The sequence below is a fragment of the Macrosteles quadrilineatus genome, unplaced genomic scaffold (genome assembly GCF_028750875.1).
Source record: "Macrosteles quadrilineatus isolate MER2022 unplaced genomic scaffold, UCM_ALF_1.0 Scaffold_5__1_contigs__length_97177068, whole genome shotgun sequence".
NCBI lineage: Eukaryota > Metazoa > Arthropoda > Insecta > Hemiptera > Cicadellidae > Macrosteles > Macrosteles quadrilineatus.
In genome coordinates this window covers 47,510,178-47,536,853 of record NW_026542598.1, presented here as the reverse complement: position 1 = coordinate 47,536,853, position 26,676 = coordinate 47,510,178, and the positions used below count along the sequence as shown (strand labels likewise).

At 34.7% G+C, this 26,676-nt stretch overlaps 1 protein-coding gene across 3 annotated transcripts in view; it reads right to left on the bottom strand.

Annotated features, from left to right (window-relative positions):
* The window catches only part of LOC128995008 (homeobox protein araucan-like), a 122,927-nt gene that overhangs the window by 72,861 nt on the left and 23,390 nt on the right, over positions 1–26,676 (bottom strand). For 2 of the 3 annotated variants that reach the window (XR_008490942.1, XM_054419874.1), the window contains exon 2: positions 13,493–13,540. Coding sequence is in view for 1 of the 3 variants with exons in the window: in XM_054419874.1 (XP_054275849.1) it covers positions 13,493–13,540 (48 nt within the window). In the remaining 2 variants the exon portion in view is untranslated. Of the gene's footprint in view, positions 1–1,931; positions 2,216–13,492; positions 13,541–26,676 lie in introns of those variants that run through there. The other variant, XR_008490943.1, reaches the window with a different exon arrangement.

The following is a 26,676-nucleotide window of genomic DNA, read 5'->3' as shown; positions in this document are numbered from 1 at the left end:
GTGCGGGAGGAGCAGATGTCTTATTATAAGGTTATTTGGGACCGAACACAGCCTAAGTAAATGAACCACTGAATGTAATGGATATGGGCCATTTGACCACAACCCCAACTGCTTAATAATGCACTCCTACGGCTTTATGTCTTTATTGAAATACTTTTAGGCTCTCCTGCTGTTTATAGCGCATTTGCTTTACAGTATGGTATGGAAAAAAATATGTGTATACGAATTTATTATATAAAGAATATACCTAAATACTATATTAATGAGCTAAATCGGCTTAAATGGGACCGTGCTTATGTGTTAGTTATGATTAAACTTAAAATTTTGAATAAAAATTAAATAGTAATTATTTTTGTGTAAAGTTTTTGTCACGTACCATACACAACATTAATTAAAACCTCAATTAGTTGGTATTTATGTAGTTACAAACGATAACAATAAAATATATTGAATACAGTAAATCTTGTATGCAGAAAGATTTGGTTAAGTGATAATTTTAAAAGTATAGCAACGGAAATTGTCAAAATTTAAAAGTTAACAACCAGAATTATTGTTGTTAAAATGTTACGATTTTGCCATAAATGTTTTATTCCGGCTAAACCGAATTTATATTGAAAGAAAACAAGCATATACCCGAGAAAAACTATGCATGTGGGATGTGACATGCAATTTTTTAAATAATTATCATATTACTCTGACCGTGTAGAAATGCAGTAGGTATACATTAAAAAAAATTATTGTAGCCTACATTAAACATTTTTAATTCAAAAGATGAGTATTTTTTAGCCATATTATCATTAGTTTCACACAAAATACAACAAATAATATTACAAAAGATTGTTTGAATATTATTTTATTGGTAGTCTATTGTTATTTGTATTCAACTAAAATATATTTGTTTATTTATTCAAGAGGGGGGGGGTATTTATACCCTTTTTAGTAAAGTTTGAAAATAGTAAATAACTTTTAAGGTTTACGGGATAGGTTTACTTCGGCACTTGTAATTCTGGAGAGCGTTGCCGACTCGGATAACTATTATAACGCTCAATGATTTACTCAAAGTATTAGGTTTTATATCTTTTAATGATTCAAATTTTGTAATTAATTAAGATAAATTAGGTTTGTAATAACACATTTTTTGCCTATAACAAAGGTATGAAACGGGTTATGGATGAACATGTTATTATTGTTTTTTTTACGATATTAGCGTTGTTTTATTATTGCTTAGTATTTATTTATTGCCATCCCTATTCAAATGTATGATAAAAAATCCGTGGGCAAATAATTAGCTAAAGAACAATTTTTGCTGTTTTAAATTTTAAATTGTCTATTAAAGGGTGATTGATATAAATAGAAGCTAAATAAATAAGTTAGTCTACTTGAACGGATTTTTATGTCTCTTGAACAGCTTTCAAAACAAAATTACTTTCTTGATTTAGCTGCAAAGATAGGTACATAAATATTGATATCTTTTATAAAGCAGTAGAACTTTTGTTAAATTCCACTAGTTTTTTTTATATTTACATTACACATAAGGTTTCAAAGAAAGAGTTAGTGCAGTCAAAAGAGACGTTCTCTGTTTTTTATAAATTGATTTTGTTTGGATATCAATAAGGATAAACAGCAACGGTATGTTTAATATTCTCCTTCGATAACTTAGTCGCATTCCTGCTATGGATTTTGTTTGAAGTTGTACCTTTGTTTGTATTAGATTACCTATGCGTTAAAATAATTTATGTTTATTAAACTTCCCCCCTAACTTACTTGCTATTTATACTATGAAATAACCTGATATCAGCACGTTTATATGCAACCCTTATATGGACTTACAGTACAACTAAGTTACGCTACTCTCACATCACTATCTATCACTGGCACTGACACTGGTGTTCACGGGTTCGATCACAGCACAACACAACACATTTATTTACCTGGGACGCCGGTGAACCGTAGCCGTAGCCGAACTGGGCGTAAGCAGACATCCTCAGATCCTAGGCACTACCTCCTCCGCCGCATCACATTGAGGTTAGGTCCAACAACAACAAACGCGAACCGTTGCGGTCGCTATCGACGCTATGCTCAAACTGACAGAACGACCGTAGCGCTCTAGCGGTGAACGCTCAAACTACCACAACCGGATCTCCCCTCCCTGCGGGACCAATCAATAGCCACCATGCGCCCGCCCCTAACCGCGCTCCGCTAATCGGCGCGTCGCTCGCCACGTGACCACGCCCCCCTCCACGCCACGCCCACCCTGACCTACTATCTACAAAAATATTGCACAACTCCGCTTGTTCAATAAAGCGATGTGGGATGTTCGACCGTGTTCGAGCGCGCGGAATAAATTATCGCAAGTTGGAAATAAAAAGTAAATCCGTTGAAAAGGTTTTGAATAATAAATATAAAGAGTTTATCCCCAGCCCGTGCCTATTACGGCTGATGCTATCGTTTGTACAGGTTATTATGGCGCCGCCTTGCGGGGAAGGGTTGCCGTAAAGGGTTATCGAGATGTGATAAAGTGCTATGTCGCTTTGTCGTGCTAAGCAAGTGTTTGAATTGACTAATTTCGTCTTAATGAACATTAGCATCAATTTAAATATTCAAAAAGTACGAATACGTGTTTTTTTATATTGTGTAACTTATTGTAAGTAGACTACCAAGACGTTTGAAGTACAATTATTGGTGTTGCCATTCTAACCTGTCTCTTGCCTTTTTTAGGGTACCATAGTCAATATACTTGAGATCTAAGTTTCCAGTAAAAATTAACTATTCACCACCAAACACAAAAAACACTTTAGGACGTTATACACTTACTTAAATAGTGCACTCGTCAACGAACAAAGCTGTAGAAATGCATTTGTAATTTTTTAAAGAAACTTTTCTACTGAGGCGTCAACAGATTTTCCCACGTTTTACAGTGAGTATAAGCTGTTATCATTATTAAGTATCATACGTGTATAGGCTACTTAATGCTGACACTTTAATAATTGTAGAAGACCCGTCAGCCAAAGATCATTGGCAATCCGCAAAAGTATGGATATATTTCATTGCAATGAAGAACTGTTTGAATAAAATGTGAAATGTCTAAGCAACTTCTTAATGTATCAGTCAGCATCTACTTCAAGAAAGAGTCTGGGGCTTTGGTCAAACCACATTATTGCAAAAGTTCTTGTCGAAAAAAGTATTGAAATAATAACAAACAAATGTCGAAAGATATCAAAATCTGATTTATAATGACAAAACTGTAACAAAATCATGTGGCAGCATGATTCAGAGGTTTATCAGCAATTATATGCACAGTTTGCGAATGCATATCATTTGCCACGGAAAGAAATAACACTGACATCTAAAGAGAACCTTGTGCCAAATTTAACCAAATTTACCGCCAAATTTAACGTGAATCAGATGATTTGTTACCACCAACTTCAATATGGAACATATATTCTAGGCATTACCCAAAGAAACCCATCTGAACTCCACTTAATCCCAAACATTACAAATTTTGAAAAAGAATCAGGTATTCGTCAACACAAAAAAATACAAGCAGTTATCTGAGCACCTTTGAATAAGAAATAAGTTTAATTCTAAAACAAAATGTTAATAGATTCTGTACAAATAGTCTAGGTATAAATACACATAGATTTTAAATGTGGTTTCTTAGGAAACAAAAATTAATCAGTTAGTAAATTATCCTCATTGCACCAGGAGCTTTATAAATTCGACAATCTTCATCAATCAAATTTTTGCAAATTTCGTAATTTGTGTGAATCATGGATAAAACAGGAAAAGCTGGGTTGAAGAAAACCACGACAAACTTGGTACCCAAGCCCACAAGGATGCCTTATATAAACTTTGTGCAAGCATTTCGCAACTCGCACCTGGGGGAGTTCAGTCCCAAGGAGATGATAAGGGAGGCGGCTGCGGCGTGGAGGTCTCTCAGCGACAGTGATAAGAAGCCGTTTGTGGATCTGGCTGCCAAACAGCCGCGTCAGAAGAAAGTCAAGCGGCTTAGAAGACGCAGGACTGACAGTGAATACTCCTATTACTAGTTCATTGGGGATATTGTATAAATTCTATGTGAATGTGTGTGTGACTTGTTGAAGCTAAATTAAAAATATTTCTTTTAATCATTCGTGAGTTTACTTTTAATTTGGACCAACTTTTGTGCAAGCTGAAGGTATTTCTTATGGTATTTTATGATTGTGATCATGTTTACTAGTTCGGGAAACTGTAAAAGAATAGGTAAAATCCATGATCAATCCGGGGGTGACAAGGGTGCAAAAAGGTAGGTTGTAAAGAAACAATCGGACAATTCCCTGTTCTCCCGCGAAATGAGCATTACAGAACGTGTGTTTGTGGCACTTCCCAATATTTTAGGAAAAGACCAATACTCTGAACACTTATATTAAGTGCGGCTGGAACTGCAGTCGTAGACGACAGCCGATAAACGATAATCGTAGAGCGCCTGCTTAGCATTGTTTTCAATGGCACCGTTGTCACTGACGCGACTGTAGTCGTGGACGTCTATCGTGGGTCTGCTCCTGGAGCAGTCAGAGTCGCAGTCGTTGGACGATTGTTAAGGCATTCGCAGCGTTTTCTCGAGTACATATTACCAACACAATGGTGCTCACATTATTACATACACATACCAAACCTTTTAAAAAGTTTATTGCCCTCAAATTTAATAAATTAACTAGTCAAATGTAATATAACTGTACAAAATACGATCAAACCAGGTAAGCAACTTATCAGACTATGTTATTGGGTACAAATAATGGGTAAATACTTTTAAAAATATTATAAAAAATTAATAATTAAATAGGGGCTCATAATACTACTTTCTTCTCTTATCTTGGGAATTGACGTATTTTCTGACAAGCATTTGTATAAACTGAAAGTGTATTTATTCTTCTCTTTGTTTCAGTTATGTAAAATTACATCTTCCCCACCTATGTCATCTTTCTACAGGTTTGCGGAAACAATTTTATGCTAAAACTAACATTCGATAACGTGTTTTAAACTTTTAAATGGTTAGAAATCCGCCTCGGTACAAACTATCGTATGATATTAGAAAGTATAGCTCAATATATGTTTCCACAAACCAAGCGACTCGTACTCAGAGCTAAAAGAGAAAGTACAGAGCTAAGCCCCGAGCTGTCTTGTTATTGTTTTACCATAATACTAAAACAAACCAGCTCCACTTCAACATGTTCATTTGTTTTTCAGACATGCGATAAGCTTATTTTTTGCATAGGTATAAACGAAAGTAGACACGAAACACGTACATACGAAAGTAGATTTCGAGAACTAAATTTACAGCAGCATTGACGTAATACCAGAAAACAGGAGAAGAAATTACAACAGGAACAAACTACTAAACTAGTTGATTAGGGACTAGTAAGGTATTTAAAAGAAGAGACTAAAAAATACGCCGACATACTCTTAAATAATTTTGGATTGTGACTCATCAAACTAAGTCACCCATAGGTAAACGTCATAGGTAAATAGGGGTGTCTTTGAATTGAGGAAATCGATTTCTCATGTTTTGTAAGTCTAAATCTGTTTTGAAGTGTTATACATTTTAGTGCACTGATATAGACGAAATGTTTATCATATGCACTACTTGGTTAACTCCAGAGCAATAGCTTATAAATATATAGCGAAATGATTAAATAATAGCCTTACAATTAGTCAAACTAGAAATGGATAATAAGCTTCCGGAAATTATCGATCATCCATTCCTATAAATGGAAAATGAAAATGTATGGATAAGCCACTACAGTATAAATAAAAAGGTCATGAATGGTAAATCTATGAGGGACTTGTTTGTTAAATGTATATAATGCACGTATTGGCATTTCCTTGTGTATATTTGTTAAAGTAGGACGTTACCCTCGCTCAATCCAAAGGATCAGTGATAAAGAAGAAGTCATAATGAAAGTGTTGTTGCTTCTCCATTAAAAATATGTAAAATCACATTGTAAGGGGGGAGTTCCATACACAGGGCTCAGTGGTCCAGTACGGGTGCAACAATTGATTTGGGTTTAAAGAGATATATCAATAACACCATATTAAAATTAGATGACCGAATTTCCCTTTTTTGTGACTTGACATAGCTCTTTAACGTTCAACGCACAAGTTTCACAAATTTTATGACAAATAGCTAATGAACAGGTTCTTGTATTTGAAAATTAATAAGTTTGAGTTAACTTTAAACCATCGGTGGATTCATTTCAAATAACTAAACAGTAAGACTATATACATAGACGCGTTAAACCAGTTAAAAGTGTCAATAGCAAAAGGAGTGAAGAGCAAAGCGTTCCTAGTTTAAAAGATTAGGGTTTTAACAAACATTTAAATTTTATTGAAAGAATAATATACATATAATGGAGAAAAACAGATTCAATGATCAAATCGTTTTATTGAATAAGCCTACACGCCGAATACTTGGCCAAAACTTATCAACATATGGTATCTTTGAACAGAATAGTTCAGAAGTACCAAAGATACTCACTGAATAGTGAACGTACATCTTCTCAATAAAAATAAGCTCATACCGAATAGTTCCAAAACCAAAAATTAAAGTAAATACTGTATTACACTTTTCTCTTTTCTGCTTCAAAACTCGTCAATTTATTTAACAATTATCAGCCTTAGCCTAATCACCATTCATTCATTCTTACCAAAAGCTTGCCCTATTGTAGAACTGCCGTAACGTTTATTACAGTATTTATCTTCTCAATTGCAAGAAACAAAAATTTCACAGAAAGGTTTAACATATTGAATAGTTAAAAACTTATTTTAAATGGCCGTTAATTGTAATATTAAAAGGATATACGGAATTCTGTTATATTCATATATGCTTATCCAACCCGTGTATTAATCGATATAAAAATACGATATACAACAATTACTCAGAAAACATCCAACAACTTTTACAAAAACTATCGTAACAATTAAATGCAACGGCAACTTGTCAAGAGTTAAGAACAATCCAGATTAAAAACACTACCTTACCGTATTCCAGTATACAAAATAGAAATTCTTTATATACTTGAAAGGAGTTAAATATTATTTTAGCGTTAAAGCAAGAACTACTGTTTTGAACGTTTTCTAAGGGACTCGCTCCATGCTTCGTCCAGGTGGATTTTGACCTGACCGACGCGACGGGCCCGGCCCTTATACTAGGCCTGTACGTGGTGTGAGGGTGATTATCATACGTTTTTGTGGAATTAAATAACAATAAAAGAACCCGCATGATATTTTACGTTGTAAAGTTGAATTCGAGTGATCAAATTGTCGTTACGAACTATTAAAGAAGTTTGTACTTACCAAAAATGTACTTCACACTGACTTAAAAGTTTCGGGAAATACAAGACGTCGCTAATCTTTATTAATAGAACGAGAAAAGGTGCTTTTAAACCTCGCCAAAATAGAAAAATACCCCCACCGCAGCAAAATAAGGGAATTTCCATTTTTCTGACTGGATTTACCCTTAAATATACAATTTAGAATGTTATATTACCCTTAGTTACGTTTCAATTAAACGTAGGTTTACACGTGTGTGCAGCATTTCATTAAAGTGGGATGTCTTTTACTCAAGCTATCGTGCTAGCCGACACACATCCATAAGTATGAATATGGACAAATAGTGTTTTTGGTCTATGGTGAAATAAATACGAAAAAGTAAAGTGGTCCCGAGTCCAGGTATTACCATGAGCCCTTGGGTAGTTGCTTATTCCCTATACTGTATGGGAAATTCGCTAAACAATTTTGAAGCGGTGACGGTTTCAAGACATTAAAATATATGAATATATCAAATAATACTTGGTGGACGGGAATGTTAAAATTAATACAGGGCTACAAAATGTATCTGCAAAGGTTCTATAAATCCCACTCTTCTTCAGTGACAACTGTAGCGCATTCTGTCATGATTACACTTTATGTAGTTTAGTTTCTTGTTGCGAGTCATTTGTTGCAATAATTGTTGTTTACTGTTTGTGTTGTTCATTTCATAGTTTATGCGCTTTGCTGGTTACAGTGTCTTAAACAAAGCTTTGCTGTAACTAGATAGATTCTATGAGAAATTAACACCTAAAATAAAATGTATTAGTTTTAGTTGTATACAATACACGTTGGTATAATTTCATAGATAAAAGACTTAAAGTGTTAAGTGGGTAATGTAATCAGAATATCGGATTTATTCATTGCAAACACTATTAAGACAATGTCATGTCATTGACTTTGGATACTGAAGTGCAAACTTGTATTTGTAGTAATTTATTTACTCAAATAAAATAAAATTTGAGAGGCGAAGTTAGGACTAGCAAGTCCTCTCTACCACTTAACCTCTAAAACATAAATAATAAAATGTGCGTTTTAATAATAAAATTAATTAATGATCGAATCCTAATAGATTCAACCTATCATCCAATGAAAATTGTTAAGTCAATTTCTAATTAGGGCTACCAAGAAAATATTCAATTTAGTCGGTTGTCTAAAGAGAATTTTATTGTTTACTATATATTTCTTTTTATCTATCATATTTAAATCTATTTTAACAAATGGAAACTATCTCATTCATAACCACACGGAGTCAAACTTACCGTAAAATAAGATACGAACATTTTAGAAGACACTTGAGTAGTCAACAAGTTACACATTTTAAAATTACTTTCAAATAGAACGATGAGTCAATTTCTATGTTGACCTAAAGTAAAACTTGATTCACTATGAGAGATGAGTTTCAACCGTATGAGGGAGTTGGGGGTTAGACAAAGCCAGTCTTATAATCAACCGGCTTGTCCGGCCAACCCTTGGGCCTAGGCCAGTGGCCTGAGGCCTACAAGCTGTGGTTACCGCTACGGCCTACAATACCACTACATAGACATAGCACAGCATCATCACCCCAACCCCACCCCACCCAGCATACCCAGCCAAGTTGTGTCCATTCACTTGAATATACAATAGGTAATAAGTTATCCGCTCTTGGACCTAAGATATGAAATTAAATTGCATTTACTGTTAAATAGTTTGATTCGTGGATGAAGATTGTTAGTTCAAGGCCGATAGTGACGTATTTTTAACAAGTATTTAAAATATGTTCGTATCACTAGAACATTAAGTTAATTAGCTGTTACCCACGGGCTTCACCATGTTTGATTTCATAAGTATTAATAAAACTATTGATTGGTTAAGTTAAGCTGAAATAAACAAAACAGAATACAGTAATAAAAACAAATAATCGCAAGATTTGAAAAAGGTAATAAATTGAAAGAATAACATAAGTACAGCTGAAAAGTTCCCTTTGGAATGCAATTACGACCTTAAAGGGCAATTTATAAAATTATGGATGGTTTTGCGCAAGGTTTCTCGTCATGACGAACACTTTAAGTATATGGTTTAAGGGGTGTGACTTACTGTGTAGTTTTCTCAAAATTTCTTGGGTAATTTGTGCTTTATATGGATTTGATGAACATTTAACATGAGTTTTAGTGTACTACTCCAGTGAGTGTACAAGCATAAAAATACAAAACAAAATATTCATAAAATTGAACCAAAATCGATTTGGAAATTGGAATTTTGGTTGGAGGAATTCTTTTTAGCCTGTAGTTTCGCTGGTATCATGCGCTGGTATGCTTGTAAATTTGGATGGGTTTCAAATGTTTCTATATTTTTCAGTTATTTTTTTATTTTTTCCCTGATGAAAGATAACTTTGTACTATTTGAGACATACCAAGGTGTTTGTAAAACCTTTTTAGTGTTTTGGGTAGAAAATAGAAATATTTGAATTACTATACTTCTATGTTGGAGTCTGAAGAGCTGAATAAGGTACTGTAAGTTCAAAATATAGGTTTCAATATGATTTGGTATAAATACAATAAAGTTGGTTAGCAAAACATGAACAAAACTGCCTCTGCATGGACAGGAATGAATATTATTATTGACTTCAGCTGATCCAAGGATCTGTATTGGATTTCAATAAACGCAGCAACCCTTCTATGCCAGCCTCATCTGCAGTATGCGTCTCTGCGTATAGACTAGGACCGTCGGACAGCGGTCCGGCCGGACAGGGAACGGTGGGATGGGTGAGGTGACAGAGGAAGGAATGTTAAAAGGACCGGAAACTGACTCGGCGAAGTCTGATAGATAAGGTCCCGACCATCCATCACATGATCCTGATCACTGATCAGTCCCGACCTAGCCTGGCTTTGTTTCATTCATCCAGAAACAATGGTCTAGGCTGGAATGTTCGTTCATTGTTACCGTCACAGACGTGTGTTCAACTTTCAAGGTCACCTTGCAGCTAAGGTCTTATGATAACTGAGAATTTTGATGCGAATGTCATGTATAACCAGAATATTAATGCCAATGTGCTGGGTGAAGATGTAGAATAACACTGCAAATCTATGTTCTTTGGATATTAAAATACACAATGCAAAAAATAAAATTTTTTTTAAAACCTCGGCTTTTTAAGGCATATTTTTATCCCTTGGCCAAAGTACCATTCTGTCCTTTAAAAAATAAAAATAGTTTCAACATTTCGCCACTTGTAACAAGTTTCCAATTATAATTTATATATTACGTCGATCTTTGTATTACATGAGCCCGAGGCAATCAATCCTTAATCGTTATTTAAATCACAAATGTTATACACGACCTTCATATTATCATAGTGATATTATTCTTAATGGTCTCCTGCGGCTGTTACCGAATATATCATTAATATTTAAAATGTTGAATGCGCATCCATTGCTGAATATAGCTTTAGCTTAGGGGTCATGCTGTAAAGGTGATGTATTTATTGTTTTCTTACGTTTCAGTGATGAATTCGATATGAGCAATCAATGGGTTGTGAATACTGTTATGTGCTTTGAATGCCATGTATTGATGTTATTTTCTGAAACACTTTTCCACTTTGCAAATATTTTCACCTAGTATCCTTAAATCCTAAAAAGGTCCTTAATTTCTAGAGAAAATAAATAGTTTCAATAACGACAGATCTCCTCTTCAGATTTTTTTCACTGTTTGTTGTTTTTATGTCCTGGTTATTACAGCTCAACTTAATACAGAAGCAGTAATATCGTAGTGAACTTTTGGTACAGTATTGCTTCGATAAAAAAAAAACTATTTGTTACCGATTTCTCCCTTTTCAGAAATATGTTTATACCATAACAGCTACAGTAACAGTTGTGTATCTCTGCGCAACCGTTGGTAATTCATTTTTATTTTGTCCGTAGAGACCGGGTACAGCTCTGTTAACATTCCTATTCAGTATATTCTTTAGTAAATGTTCCTGAAGGATGTGATAGTTTCGTTGGCCAAATACTCCATAGATAGAGTATCATGCCGCTAGGGGGGGACGGATCGATGCTGCCTCATCAATACCCATCGCATTACCGATACAATTAGCTAATACTATTACAATCGCGACAAGCAGAGAGCATCCTGTGAAACGGCCGAGCTGTCACTAGTATCATCTGGGCTGGGAAACTCCATGGGAAACTCTGTTTTCCCAATATTTACTCTCCTACTTTATTATAAAATTACATAATCCATTAGCAAAATTAAGATTTTGCTGTGGTACCGACAATCGACGAAAATCTGTGTTCCAACCCTAGATTCCTCATCCTTATGGATCAGCTGAAGCCAGTTTTATTGTTAGTTCTGTCCGGTGCACGGCAGAGGTCGTGGTTTGTTTACTTGTTTCTTGTTATTTTAGTCATTAAAAACATCGTTTAAACAAATAAAACCGTATAATCATAAACAATAACTCGTCCCCTTGTTATAAATCCTCGTAACCAAACTGTAAAGCACAAATCATGAAATAATATAAAATTTTGTCGACACCAGCGACCAGTGTCACCGGACATGAACTAGACACGAAAAACGAGCTTCATAATTTACTATGGTAAATAATGGTCTATGGTTCAAAGTTCACACACTCATTAACACACTATATTGATTTATTTTCTTACTAAACAATTTTAAGGTTATTTCTGCCTGGTTTGTTTATTCTATAAAGTAGTTTTGTGTGTATTTCCGACTTAACCAATTTAAAAACTATTTTAGTTTATATTAATCTAGTTGTAAACTATCACTTGCCCTGTGGTATTACGGTATACCAAAGTGGATAAGGTTAATCACGTTTAGGACCAGAATAAGTTGAAAACATTTAACTCTTAGAGTAACTATATTTAACTCATATAGGCTTAAAATACTTAATCTGTTTCAACATTTTCTTTAGAATTGAAAAATACTGCCATTAATAATATTATGGTAACCTCCGACATTTATTAATATGCAACTACTACACTGAAACCCTAACTCAATTTACCATCAAAATAGAAGGCAAATTAATTCCCCACATTAATTAGGGAGGAAGGGTAATACGGTATCGCAGGATATTTAGAATTGATTAATGAGAGTGAAGCGTGTCTATTTACTAAATATAGACCGATATGCCGACTTGTCTACATGACTTGTCTACATGCGTAATCCCATCTAACCGACAGACAGCCAGAAATGTAGACGCTCAGACACAGACAGACGTCTCAACTACCCGTCTTGTAGTCGCCTATCAAGTAGACGAATACGGAAATACACTACTTAGGTAAGTAAGGGCGGCTACTGACTACATGTTTACGTATCCATGTGTACGTAATCTATTTTAGAAGTTAAATTTATAGTATGGACTACACCTCATTGATCTGTAAAAATCAATGCTTATGTGGTAAGAATCCTTGAAAATCGTGATTTTTAAGAGGTCAATACAATTTACAATGTTTTAGTGAATAAAATTCAGATTATGTTATGTCGTTTGTTTCTTTGCTTGAAAAAAAGACACACATAATATTCTTTGTATCATACTGTCCGGAAAGCAGCCGTTTTTAGTTCTCTAAATCGTCACAAAATCATCGTTATCGGATGACTTCAAATAGGGACAAAAAAAACGTAGGGTAAATTTTTCGGTTCGCTAACCTCAAAATGTTATCAGTGCATTATGAAAACGTTGCTAGTTACACGATATTTAGAGTTATGTTTATAAACAACAGAAATGTAAACATTGATGACAACTTTTTATAACCTCAAATTATGAGGTCTAATATTGTAACGATTAGAAGGTTATTTCCACGGTATAATGAAAATAGTTGTTCATGACATGAAGCAAAAGTGTCTTTTTGGTACTTAAAAGAGCCACTTTCACTCCTAGTGAAGAAAACTACTATTATTTGTTACTCCAAAGCAAATGCTACCATATTTTAGTTCACTACCTTAGTTAACTTAGGTTTGAAGTTTTTATTACGTAAAAATGTAGTCTAGACTACGTCGGTCTTTAATTGTTGAAGACAACATAATTAGACACCAATGTGTCATCTATGCTAATATGATATTCAACAGAGTTTTTAGAGAAGACTGTAGAAAATGGTGGTTAATAATGTAATCTACAATAGATATATTCATGTGGGAAAACAAAATATAATTTACTCACCCTGTCTTGAACTTCATTTTGTTGTCCGAAATTGTTGTTTATCTGTCCCTGCAACAAATAATAATACAATTATATAGATTATATTTTAAACTGTTGAATGTAATTACTATCATTCAATTAGTTTATTGAAATAAATATTTGTAGTTTTTACACATGTTATACATGGTTTAGGCCTATATTACAAACAGCCTTATCACACTGAAGCGGGTTTAGGTGATAAGTTTATAAGTTCATAAGGGCGATGAGTTTTCTTTGGGAAATGTTTCCATTCGAATGAGTTTTAATGTTAAAATAACATTAAAACTATAAGCGTAAATACATGTTTTAAGTGTTATAAGACGTATCTTTTATTTGCTTTCCATAAATTTAATAACACGTAAAATGCTGATCGAGAAGTTATTTACATTCAACAAACTAAAAAAAACACAAGTCCTAAACTCAAACTGAGCCTGGTGGAGAAGAAATAGTAACGCTTAGTAGTTGACTGAGTGTAAAATGAGAGTAAATTATAACATAGTAAGACCCGAAAATAACAATACAAACAGTTGCAAAACATGAAAGAATAAAAAAAGGAACATGAAAGTAAAAGAAGAATGAAAGAATAAAAGAATAAAATAATAAAAGAAGAAGAAGAATAAAAGAATAAAAGAAGAATACAAGAATTTTTAGCCTACATAAAAAAAGAAAAGGGAAAACAACAAGAAACACAGAATAAGTAAGACGTACAACGAAAGATGAAACCAGGCTAAACAAAAATAAACAAGAATGAAGAAGACCAAAATCAAAATATAGTACCCTAGGAGTAAACAATATAACCTAAGTGTTCTACCGGTAAAAATACCAATAGAATACAAATTTAATACGTCACTAAAAAAAAAATCATTAAATTATGTACTCTAAAGAACCTGTCGCAAAGCAACCCAAAAGCGGTTACAGATTCAAGAAGGCATAAGTTTATTTATTACCAGCAACTATCTGTACACTAACGACGACACGATAGTGAGGCGGACTAACAGAACGAGTACTTGTCCAGATACCGGCGTCCTTCTGTAATTCGTTTATCTGAACATTCTGTTGACGGCGACATAAATGTTCGGAAACGCGTCTGTACGAGACGGAGTGACTTCTCTTGTAGCCAGATTACGCGGAACGAGCGAAGGGTCTGGGCGATCAAAAACACATTTTGCACGATCAAAAAATATTCCGGATCCATTCATGAATCGCGTAGATTGAGTGAAAGACGTTTTGCTGGGAGATTTTAGGCCTGAACGTTTCATTCAGTGGAAAATATCCATTTGGAAAACTGTAATGGGTTTGCGATTCTGTTTGAATTTACCAGTGCATGGCGTTTTGGAAGGCAGAATGGGATACATAACATGAAAAGGGTTGTGGTCTTATAACTTTGATTTTTTTTCTACCTTCCGTCTCTTGGAATGGTAATTTTTTGTTTTATCAGAAACGAATTATCATATTGTAGAAAAAAATTGAGTAAAAGTTATAGCGGTTCAAGTAGCTTTTTGTTGATATTGCTGTTCTTATGTAGTCAATGAAACCTTGCAGGTTTTGGCATGTTTATTTTTATTCAATTTATGTTGCAGCTCATAGGAATTTTCTTTGCGTTTGCATACAATGCATATTCCAAATGGTCAGGAATGCATTTATTCACCACCATAATTGGCCAACTAATATGAAAAATCGTGTAGGTACCTTCCAAAGTTCTAAAACCGTCTGAATCCTTCCAATCCAAGTAAATGTTCCTCACCTACTTTCAAATATGAGTGACAGTTTTTCTTTTCATCAAACCCACCATTCATTTACATCGATTGAAATCAACCAATTGCGTCACTAGTATCCACCATTGAATGAACCCCACCTCAATCCTAGTTCAGAAAGAGATCTCCAAAACACAAACCGGAACGTTTCAAAACAGCCTCGCAGACAATCTGACAGTTCAGGCACCTTTCCGCTCGAGTAAGACCACTGGTACTCGGTGTCATTGTGTGTAAAACAGTGGCGTTCTTAGAATCCTACTGTTGCCGCCACTTCCGAGCCATTAGCGTCAGAGCGGGCTCCGACTCAAAGCCGTGTTTACCAATCCCTTTCAACACGACGATCAGCGATACAGACCTGTCAGTAATGGAGAACTACCTGCGGTTTATTTTCGATGTTTTGTTCCCGGCGAAAACAAGATCATTTCGGGGCATCGGTGTGAAAGAGATTAGCCCGGGTTAGTCACCTCGAGTCCTATTTCAAAGGTTCTCTGAAGACGGGCTGGATTGCGGGAGTGGATCTCAATCTTAAGTGGTTAAAGAGGTTTGCCAACATATGTTATTGTGTTGGTATTACAGGGAACTAAAGCATTATCACATGATTGTGGTTGTAACGGAATACTCTATCCATGTAGATCTTCTCGTTAGTGCGTGCTATTGGTACAACGGAACGTTGGTTATTTTATACAGGTAGATTGAAGCCATACAGCAAGGGAACCTCCCACGAATGTCGTGTGAACTCTTGTTTCAAGTTTAGTAGTTTCATCCTGCACACGGTTTTAGCTTGCTCCTACCCAAATATTTTGTTTGAAGTTAAGGAGAATCTAGCACAAACAACCAAACGCATTTCGTATATGTTTCACATGATGCTTCTCGTCTCTCGAATCTTCAATACTTCCAATCAGTTACCGGTAGGTACTACACGGCATGGACATTGTAAAAGTATTTACTTCCATCAAACACACTTAGAACAGTTCAACCCAGTCCAACCGAAGCCCATCCCACTGTTGATCAACAACAAAGTGCACACATGGAGATGCATCGCATAACAAATACCCAAGCAATCAACAGGAGGCGCCATCAAAACCAATTCGAAAACCGAGGCGTCGCCAGATAAAAATAAAACTTTAATTGGCCGTTTAGCCATTCATAAAGTGGAGAAGGACATTTAATACCCCATTGAATAAACAAGAGTCGATCTAACGATCGCGAGCCGTCACGGGCTCTCTTAAATCTAACTTAATTGGGTATGAGGTCTCCAAATTGGTTGGCAAATTTAAATCAGTGGGAGTTGCCGGACCCTCCCTACAGTCAGTCTGAGGCGGTAGTAAATCACGTCCCATTCATGAATGGCTTCAGTTTCATTCATAAATAATAGCGTACGTCCGGCCAGGTACGGCCCCGGCGATAGCATCTCGGAGGCGCCAATTAGAACTGTCGCCGACGCTAAAAACTGTCCACCACATCCGGAGCAAACTAACGGATCACCTTTAACCCACTGAAGTGATGTATTAGATTTGTAGGGTAGACTTTGTTTGGTTTTAGGCGTTAGATTGTTCCTTTAGATATATCTGTTCAATATCATTTCTGTAGACATTGTATCAAATTTCTTTATGACAAAGAAAATTATAAATAGTTTGTACGTGGTGTGGTGAATCTTGTTTATAAAAAGTATAAACAACTGGATAAAGTGCTCGTCTAGTAAGGTCGCCGGTTCCTATCGTACCAAAAATGTCAATTTTCGTGTAATCTTAAGTCTAAAACTAGCAAAAACTATACACTGTAAACAGTTAACAAGTAAAAACCATAGCTACATTATTTAAAATAGTTACTTTTAAAAAGCCAATTAACATATACAGTACTCTGCCACTTATCCATTAATGTGACAATTTATATCTGAAAACAAGCCACAAAATTAAACTAACATAAAGATAAGGTCGGCAATCATATGGTGTTAATGTGTCAACTAATGTTTAACCGGCTGATAACAGGGTCATATTGTCTTATCTATGACTTTTAGTACATCCTGTATTGGAAAGTGGCTGTTTTATGTGAGTCATTGGCCATTAAAAATTGTCTCACGTATACAACTTGTTGGAGTACCAACACACAAATAATACATTTTATTAATACAATATTAAAAACAAAGCATACTTGGGGTCCAAGCTTAAGTGAGATGAACAGCCTGAAATAGATAATTAACATATCAGTTATCAATTAATAATTATATACCCTCAGTTCATCGCTAAGTTTTTAATAGTATTAATTCTTGCACCGGAGTAGATTTTAATTTTAGGTTAGAGCTTACTTTGAAATATGTATATTCTCAGTAAACTTCTTACCCTGGGGAAAAAGCTACATCATATAAATTAATGTTTTGCTACGAATTTATTCGTTCATAATTTATTAGCAAAAGTGCAAACGAAATATCGTCAATAGATGATTATTAGATAAAAGAGTTTGGAAATAAGGTATTTATTGATTCAAACCGTTATTTTTTTAAGCTTGTGTGGTACAAAAAACTATAAATTTGCTTTTATTTTTTCCAGGTATGCAGTTTTTAACAAGAGAATAATGACAGCAGTAAATGACTAAGGGATACGTAAAGGTCAATACTCAACCCAAGAGATAATACAAACCAGGTAAAACCCTTCACATATTTGCATACAACAAATCCAACATGTCTATTCCTAGAAATATTTTGTAAATTGCCTCTAAATCAGATCCATGTAATTTTAAGGAAGGCGTGCGAAATACCTTTAACAAACACATGCGTATTTCATAAGATATAATTTAATTTATTCGAATCATATGATAAAACTATCAAATGTTCTTGTTAACTTGACGAGTATATTTCTGAGAATACTTAGACACGACTGGAGTATCAAACTCTTTGTGGATTTCCACTTTTTCCTACAACAAGCATAGGTTAGGTGCTGTTCACAGTGAAGCGAAGTACTATGACCATTTAGGTCGTCAGTCGTACTTCAGGGCATTGGACAAGAGTAATTCTAAAAATTTCATTCAAACTCCACCAAAGTCTGTTTGGTGAAGATTCCCTATCACTAGGTGAAGGTCGAGGTCAAATATATGATATGGAAATTCGCGAGAAGTCTCTCGTAAAGCTGTCAGACTATCTTTGACCCTTCCACCACATTAGTCAAACCAATTAGTAGCCACTTTTTGTAAACAATTTGTAAATCTTAGAATTCTAATTGAAACTTATCTGGGTTACTAAATGTTGTGGTGAGGTAATGTCTAAAAATAAGCTCTTTATGAAGTACTGCACCCATTTGTTCTTGCTTAGCAAATCTTTTAAGTGAGTACAGTCAATTGTCCGAAATGAACAGGCTAAGAACAATCTGGTCTACTAATACTTGAGCATGTACTGTATTGGGCAACTTTTTCATCTAGTTTGCAGTATGGATACAAACTCTACCAACGAAGCAAGTTATCCCTTAACACAATCTAATAATCCTTGGGTACACTAATGTTTTCGTCTATAGCCTGTATGGTGGAACCTGTCTCCTGAAACTCTACCTGAGGACTTGCCAATCCCGGGTCAGTCCCAGGTAGACGAAGGGTCAGGGGACAGGTTCCACCATACAGACTATAGTACTAGTACGTGCTAGCGGATTAGCAGGGTTATTATAATAATGCATAAGATGTCAAATTTTCTGCTCGCCAAACGTAAATTTTTGTAGAAGTTTATACAGAGGTAGTCAATAGATAACTCATATCTTCCACGGACAGTTTTTTTACCGCAATAAGTTCGTCAAATTGTTTTGGTCGTAAGAGGTGTTTAATACGCTATAAAGGCGTTTAATACATTGTATGAAGGTGTGTCATTGCATAGTAAAGTGAAGCTTCCTTCCCAATATTCAAATTAAGTCATATTAAGTGGCTACAAACCGCCAGAGAAACTTCTTTTAAGTTCACATTGTATCAATGTTGGCCCAAAATAATTCTATGATCAATTCTTAACAAAAATTAACAACAGTAAATCTTACCACGATTGTAAAAGCATAGATTAAGTAATATAATTACTTCATCCATCGTAAAAGTATGAGCTGTACATATTGTTTTGTTTTGACTATATATTCATCATTGCTACTGCATACCAATTTTTATAGTTGATTGTATAACGCATCTGTTGAAAGTAGTGTGGACTATGTATATATTAGATTATGTCAAATTTAAAGTTCTTTTAGTATAGGTACCAAGTGATAAATTGTAGGAAAATATAATTTTGTGGGCTATTGAACACAGTTAGATTGTTTTAAACGATTGTAAAAAACACATCCAATGTATAGCTTAGTGGTTGATCTTGGACTTCGATGAGAAATCCGAGAGGGAAGAGTTTGATCCAAACATATCCACTGATATGAACTTTGAAATAGGGTTTCAACAGCTTTCTCTTAAAATCACTCTTGATTCTAAATATATAGAGATATTGAATGGGTGGGATTGGCGGGTCTTAAGCAATTATTTAAAAGATGCTTGGTCTAAAAGATGGGGGTTAATTCAAGAATTCAATCTGTGAGAATCATTTTCCCAAATGTCATTACTTTTAAAATCTTTTTTATTATTATTTATTAGTTTCATTAAATTGTTATTATTAATCAATTGTTGTACAAGTGCTAACCAGGTACGCCAGCCGCAACAGACGGGCTTTTTGTCCATTGTTGTATTTAGTGCTAAGAAGTTATTGTTGTACACTTAAAAGCACTTTTTCATTTCATTTCATTTCATTTTTCATTTCATTTATAAATTCACTAAAGTGTTTAGCCGCTGATGTACAGAAGACACGAACAAAAAGTCCGAAATATCGAAAAAAATGTTTATCATTATAATTTGTAGAACAAGGGACACATTCCGTCTATAGAACCGCTGTGGCCGATTTTTTATTCAAATACAGCTGTTTCAGTCGTTTATGAAGTGTGCTAAAGTCCAACGGCTTCAGACCTTACATATCCAAAATAATTCTGAGGAGGTTTGACAGACAGTTTTCTTAGAATCGTTCGTGACTCTAAAAAATTACACTGGGGGAAAATTCAAACGGAAATTTCAAAGGTGCTGCATGCTTGAAAATGGTTGTATTGAACTCAATATACGTTACAAAATTGAATAGGCTTGGTCAGTTTTATCTTAAAATTATTAGGTGAACCATCCCTGCAAAAATACTGGTATAAACCATCCAAAAACTATGTAGCTGATGTATGAAGTGTGTTGAGTCCAAAATACGTTATCTAGCAGGTGACCCTTGACATGTTGACATTATTACCATCGCCGCGCCGTAAACCTCACAGCCCGTATGTGAACCCGTATACCATAATTAATAGCAGCTACGGTAGCCACCCGCATGTACCTGCTGCTTATCACGCCGCCGTGACGTCACTGATAACGGCCACTCCATCACGTGACCTGTCAAAGGCTTTTAGCCACCTGTTGAGACGTCACGCTCGCGGAGATGTATGAGGTAAATATTGGGACTTTGATAGGAGGGCGACCTGACACGCTGTCATGTTAGACATCTGCTGGGGCAAATTTGTAAACGATTTTTAGGATTTTGCCAAACTCAATAAAACCTAAAAGGGTCAGAGCTGTAAAGGGACAAAATCCCTTTACCGGTCAAAATCCTTTGTTGGTGGTTTGGTATAATGTCAGTTAAAATGTCATACTAGAAACAGGCTTACGACAATGAAACGTGGTCTCGAGTGTACGAATTCTGGAATAAGGGGTTATTGTGGTTAGTTAAAAGGTTTACGAAGTTTCGTATTTGGGAACAAAATTATTTGAAAATGACGATAAATACAACAAACAAGAAGAAACAATAAAAATCGAAGACAAGTAAAATGTCAACAATTTTCACTAAAACCTTCGTGACGATCACTTTCGAAACGTCGGCTCGCAATTATGGTCAGCAACTAACTAAATTATGTCCCTGCGGTGGGCCTAATCCCTGTGGTAAAAATGTGGCATTCACTTCTTAGCAATACATCACATATAATCATAAAAATAAAAAATTGAGGAGGTAGGACGCGCGAAGGTTAAAATGGTACGAGGTTCGGATCAATGACGTCCTTTGGAGAATTTCCATATAAAGTATAGACGGTGGATATTCTATAGATTGGTGGATATATGTGTCTATGTAGTAAGCAGGTAAATTCTGTTTAAATTTATTTTACATTTTACTCAACGAAAACATCAAAATATTTCTGTACTGCAAGCGTATAAAATTTAACTTTATGTTTAATATTCATTATAGACCAGCTTTTGGAGAAGCTCATTGCGATGTTTAATGAAGTGTAAACCACTTTTGTTAACACACAGTCACAAGGGAAGCAACGGGAAGAGGACGCGGAAGAGGCAGTGGTTATATGTTATATGAAATCGTCCATACCAACCATAAAGTTACACACCCATTATTAATTTTAGAAACAAAACTATAATTTAACGGTTAGTCGGTTGGATCTCTTTTGAAACTCAAGCAAGGGGTGTAAATTTTCTAGGCAATCTAGTACGGTGTATAAGTGGCTATGACAAATATTTAAAAATACTATATTCGAATTTACAAAAAAACTCTATCTTGTTATTACTTTTAAAACCCTAATTAACTATTTGAAGTCAATATATATATCGTTAGTATAGTGGTTGCAGTTACCTTTGTATACAAGGGTTGAATAATATCTACTATTATTTGAATAAATATAACCTTTTTCAACTAGGCAATGAGTTAAGCCTTCTCTTAAATATTGTAATATAAATTCACACGGGGGTTTTATGAAGTTGAGGTTGTCTATAGTCAATAGCTTACTATTAAAATTATTGATATAAAATGCCTGAAAATACCTTAATTGGATACAACCTTAAATAACATACAACGATACAACTAACATCAACTAATTAAATTTCTTAACTGCAAAATTAACTGTTTTAAAGACAACGCAAACAGCGGGGAGTTTTGGAGGGAGTTTAGAAAGTATTAATGTGTAATCAGCTGTTGACTAAGAGCTCTCGTAGGATTACAAACAAGTACAAAGAGGGTTAAGTGAGGGAGGATATAAAATATGTTGCTTAAAGAGGTACAAGACACGGTAACCATGGCAACGCAAGGTACATGTATGGTGTACATGTAACGACGGTAGCTCCCCCTCAGATTGTCTCTGGGAGATTTCATACTTTCATATCTAACAGGCAACACGCAAGGTAAACTTATGAAAGCTACAATTTTTACTGGAACTCTCAATGTTAACAACTAATGTGTTTATTAGTTAAGACGAGTTAAACGTTTTAAAGTGGAAATGAGTGAACGATGACTATTGAATGGATGAAGTGACAGCGTTGTAATAAGCTGGGTATTTATCAAGGACTATATAAAATCCCAAAGTCGATTTGAACAGTTTCTTCCCATCAAAAAGTTTCTGACTTTTCTCACGATCAACTGGTGACCTTATGATTACTAGGCGAGAAATATATCAACTTAACTGTCCACCTATTAGTGCAGTAGAAATAATCGAAAATATAGCTTAAGGTGGAACTAATTGCAACACAAATGATTCTTGCTGTGAATGGTAGGTAGTATGCTTCTAATCAACATACTAAAAATATACAACCGTACTGTGGCGCAAAATACGTTTTTTGGCCGCCATCTTGAAAAAAGTGTCAAAATTTTAATATTCGTAAAAATAACTTTTTGGGTATCAAATTATAGGAAATTTAATGCTGAAAAATGTTATAATAGTGGTTATAAGCACTATTTAGAAATACGATCGTAGTACAAAACACCCCCACCACAGCAAACCTGCAGACTAAACGAATTTCCATTTGTCTTAATTGATTTTCAATTAAATCTAGTAATTCAGTTTTAAAAATCGTTGTACAACTAAATCTAGAGTTCTACTGGACCGATTTTATAACCTAATGGGTGATTGGAAAGGAATTCGTGTAGATTTTCAAATAATTATTAAAGTTAGATTTTTTAAGATTTGCTAGGTGAAACCCGTCAACGTCGACAATTAGCTTACGTACTGTTGAGTTTGCAAGTAAGATCTTTTAACTATAAATCGATGATAGATAACTCCATTTTTAAACAATTTGGGTCGTTTATAATTTAGCAGTGTGCTTTAGGTACGTCCAATCTCAATAATCAATAATTCCAATGGAATCTGGTATTTCACTGAAGATTTTTTAATAAAAACATATAGGATAACGTAACTGCTGGGATACATTTTTAATTGAAGTAAAAATTTAAAAATTCCAATTTAATTGTTTTCGTAGGGTTATATATTTGATAGATTAATTATGACAAATATGTGCTTGCATAGCTTTGAGACAAAAATTATGAAAATCGGTCTGGTAGAAGAGCCAAACGAACTCGAAAAAAACAAATCTAACTCCCGTAAGTAATGTACAGAGAGGCAGTTTGTGCATAGCTAAAAATATACGTCAAAATGAGTGCTGATGCTTAATAGCAAATCTATGGTGTTTCTATAGCTTTAGTTTAAAGCCGAATTTACACTATGTAGCAAAACCTGCTATATAACTTTTGCTACATAACATTGCTTTATAACTTTTGCTGTATGAAAAATGTACAAACAATTTTAGTGATTCTGGTGCTCGTGCTATATGTTATATGTAGCACAACCTCATTCGCATTCCGTATCGAAATGTGCGCTGAAGAGACACTGTTCGTGGCAGCTATCGTGGTGATCTTGGAAGTCAGAAAGAGAGACAGACAGGAGCGAAGATTTTAGCAAGTTTTCGGTTTGACCGCTTCTTGCTTCGAGAAATAAGTACAGTGTAGCAGATTTATTACGGGACCTTAATGATTATGAATACCCTGACAATCCATAATTAAGACGCTAAATAAGGCGACGGTAACTTCAAAAACGTTTTACGTACGATCACAACGCCGGTTGTCCACGGAACAGTTCAATTAAGTTTATAATATCAATAGCCCCGATAATATCATCCCGATCCTAGGCACTGCCACTTTTCGTTTCCAGTCCATCCATTGTAAACAAAGATCGCTGAGCAAAACCGTTCAGCGCTACATATAGATATAGCAGATGCTAGACGAAAAAAATATGTATATCATTGCTACATATGGCAATGTTAGATGTAGCACGTATTTCTTTTGATATTTACCGACTCCCGATGGATAGCACAATTTTAGCTATATATAGCAGGATCTGCTACATATAGCAGTGTTATATAGCACTTTTGTAAAGTTACTTTTTCTACTTCTAGCAAATGTTATATAACATTGCTAGATGTTACACAAATCAACAATGTAGCAGGTTTAGCTACATAGTGTAAACCCGGCTTAAGGCCAAAATTATGAAAATCGGTCTTGTAGAAGAGCTAACCCGACTCGGAAAAGAAAAACCAATTATTTTTATAGATGGCAATAATTGATTTACCAGTATGCATAATCTAACCTTACGAAAAATATGATTAATATTTAATATAAAAAAATGATTAAATATCGTTGTTAACAATTAGCATTTGTGTTTAAAGTGTGTTTCTTATGTTAAGTGTGTGATTCTAATGTTATGAGCTTAATATGTACCAAATATTAGTGAGTAAAGTGGTGTATGGATTTCATAACCATTATTTTACTAGAGACCGTTGCATTAATTTAACCACAATGGGCTCTGTTGCTAGTCTATTAAATAAATAACATTAGGTTTAACGAAACGAGTACCAAGGTTTGCTGCTACAAGGAAACCAATTAAGTGTGTTTTTAGTAAAATATTAATTGTTTAGTATAAAATAAATAAATCTTCAAAGTTTCATAAAAATATATCCATAAACAAGGAAACTACAACTTTTTACCATATTCTCCATAAGAATAACATGGGGATTTTAAATTTCCATTTTTTTGAATTTTCCCCATTACCAATAACCGTACAAAACCCCTTTGATATACTTAACTATTTGTTTTTTAAGCTCTTTAAAAAGGTCTAGAGAGACATTGGGAAATTTTACGTTTTAAGGGTCAAACATGAAAAAAACAAATTTTAAAAGTACTATATAAAATACTTAAAATAAAAAACTTTCCAAATGCCACGTTTTTAAACGCACCTTTTTTCGCCCATAGTGCATCACCGTTAACAGTATATTTTAAATTCAACCATTATATTCTTTTCCAGCATGAAATGTTCTATAATTTGATACCAAACCAGATTTTTTTAACAAGAATTTAAAATTTTACACTTTTTTAAATGGCGACCAAAAAACCGTATTTTGCGTAACAGTACAAATGTATATTTTTAGTATGTTTTTTAAAAGTGTATTACCTACCATTTCTAACTGGAATAATTTCTGTTGCAATTAGTTCCACCTCAAACCCTATTTCTACTGCACTATATCATAACACACGTTCATTACTATAAAACTGTGTATTGTGATAAGGTAAACACCTTCATTATTCGGACCCATTTTAATATCGGACGGAATTAAAAAAAATCATAAAACTAATATATTGATACGCCGCTGTAAACCTTGCAGTTCAAAAGTTGCATTGGTTCAGAATTTCACCGATTTAAAAATTCTGAATGCAATATCTACGTTTTTTTCTCTAAGAAATCTTTCCTTGGGCTAACCAATTCTCCTGGAATAATAGGACATTTCTGTATTTCTCAATGCTAAATTTAATCATAATCAGATATCTTTGGGAGCTATACAAACTAGAGCGATACTGCCTTGAGACCTAATCTGCGTTAGAGGTTTTAGATTTCTTACAAAGCTCATGTCTTTGCCGAAAAAGTAAAATTTGGTTTAAAAGCAACTCGTTGTAAAGTCGCAAAAACTTTTTAAATTTGTTTAGACATTTATAACGATAATATCACCAAGCGAAAGCTGTCCCAAAATGTCAAACTGTTCGTACAAGCCATAAATCAGTTTAAGTCGCCGATAAGAGTTTATAGCTGTGTGATTCAGCCGTAAGCACGGATAATCGTGGATTATTACTGAGTGGATAACATTAGGCCAGATGTCGCTATCAGTGATAACAGCACTAAAACAAAGTGGATCAGACAATCATAGCGATCAGATGGCTTGTCACCTGGCTTATCGCTCTGCAATAGGTGTATTAGAATGTCAACTTGATATACAGGGTGACGGGATAGCGGCAAACAGCTGTTACCTTGTGTGTGATGGCACAGTTTTCAGATCCTAGGACGTTAGGCTCTCTGGAAAAGTCTTTTCCGACTTGGCCTAGACTGTTGTGGTATTTTCATATTGCCAAAGCCATAGATGATTGACACGATTTGAGCACGGGGCCCTGGATCCAAAACCCGTGCTTTACGCTAGACCAGCACGCTACCTAATGCTATGGTGCTGTGTTGGAACATTTCGCCATAACAACAGTTGACTGGAGGAATACGCCACGTCGTCGTTATACTTATG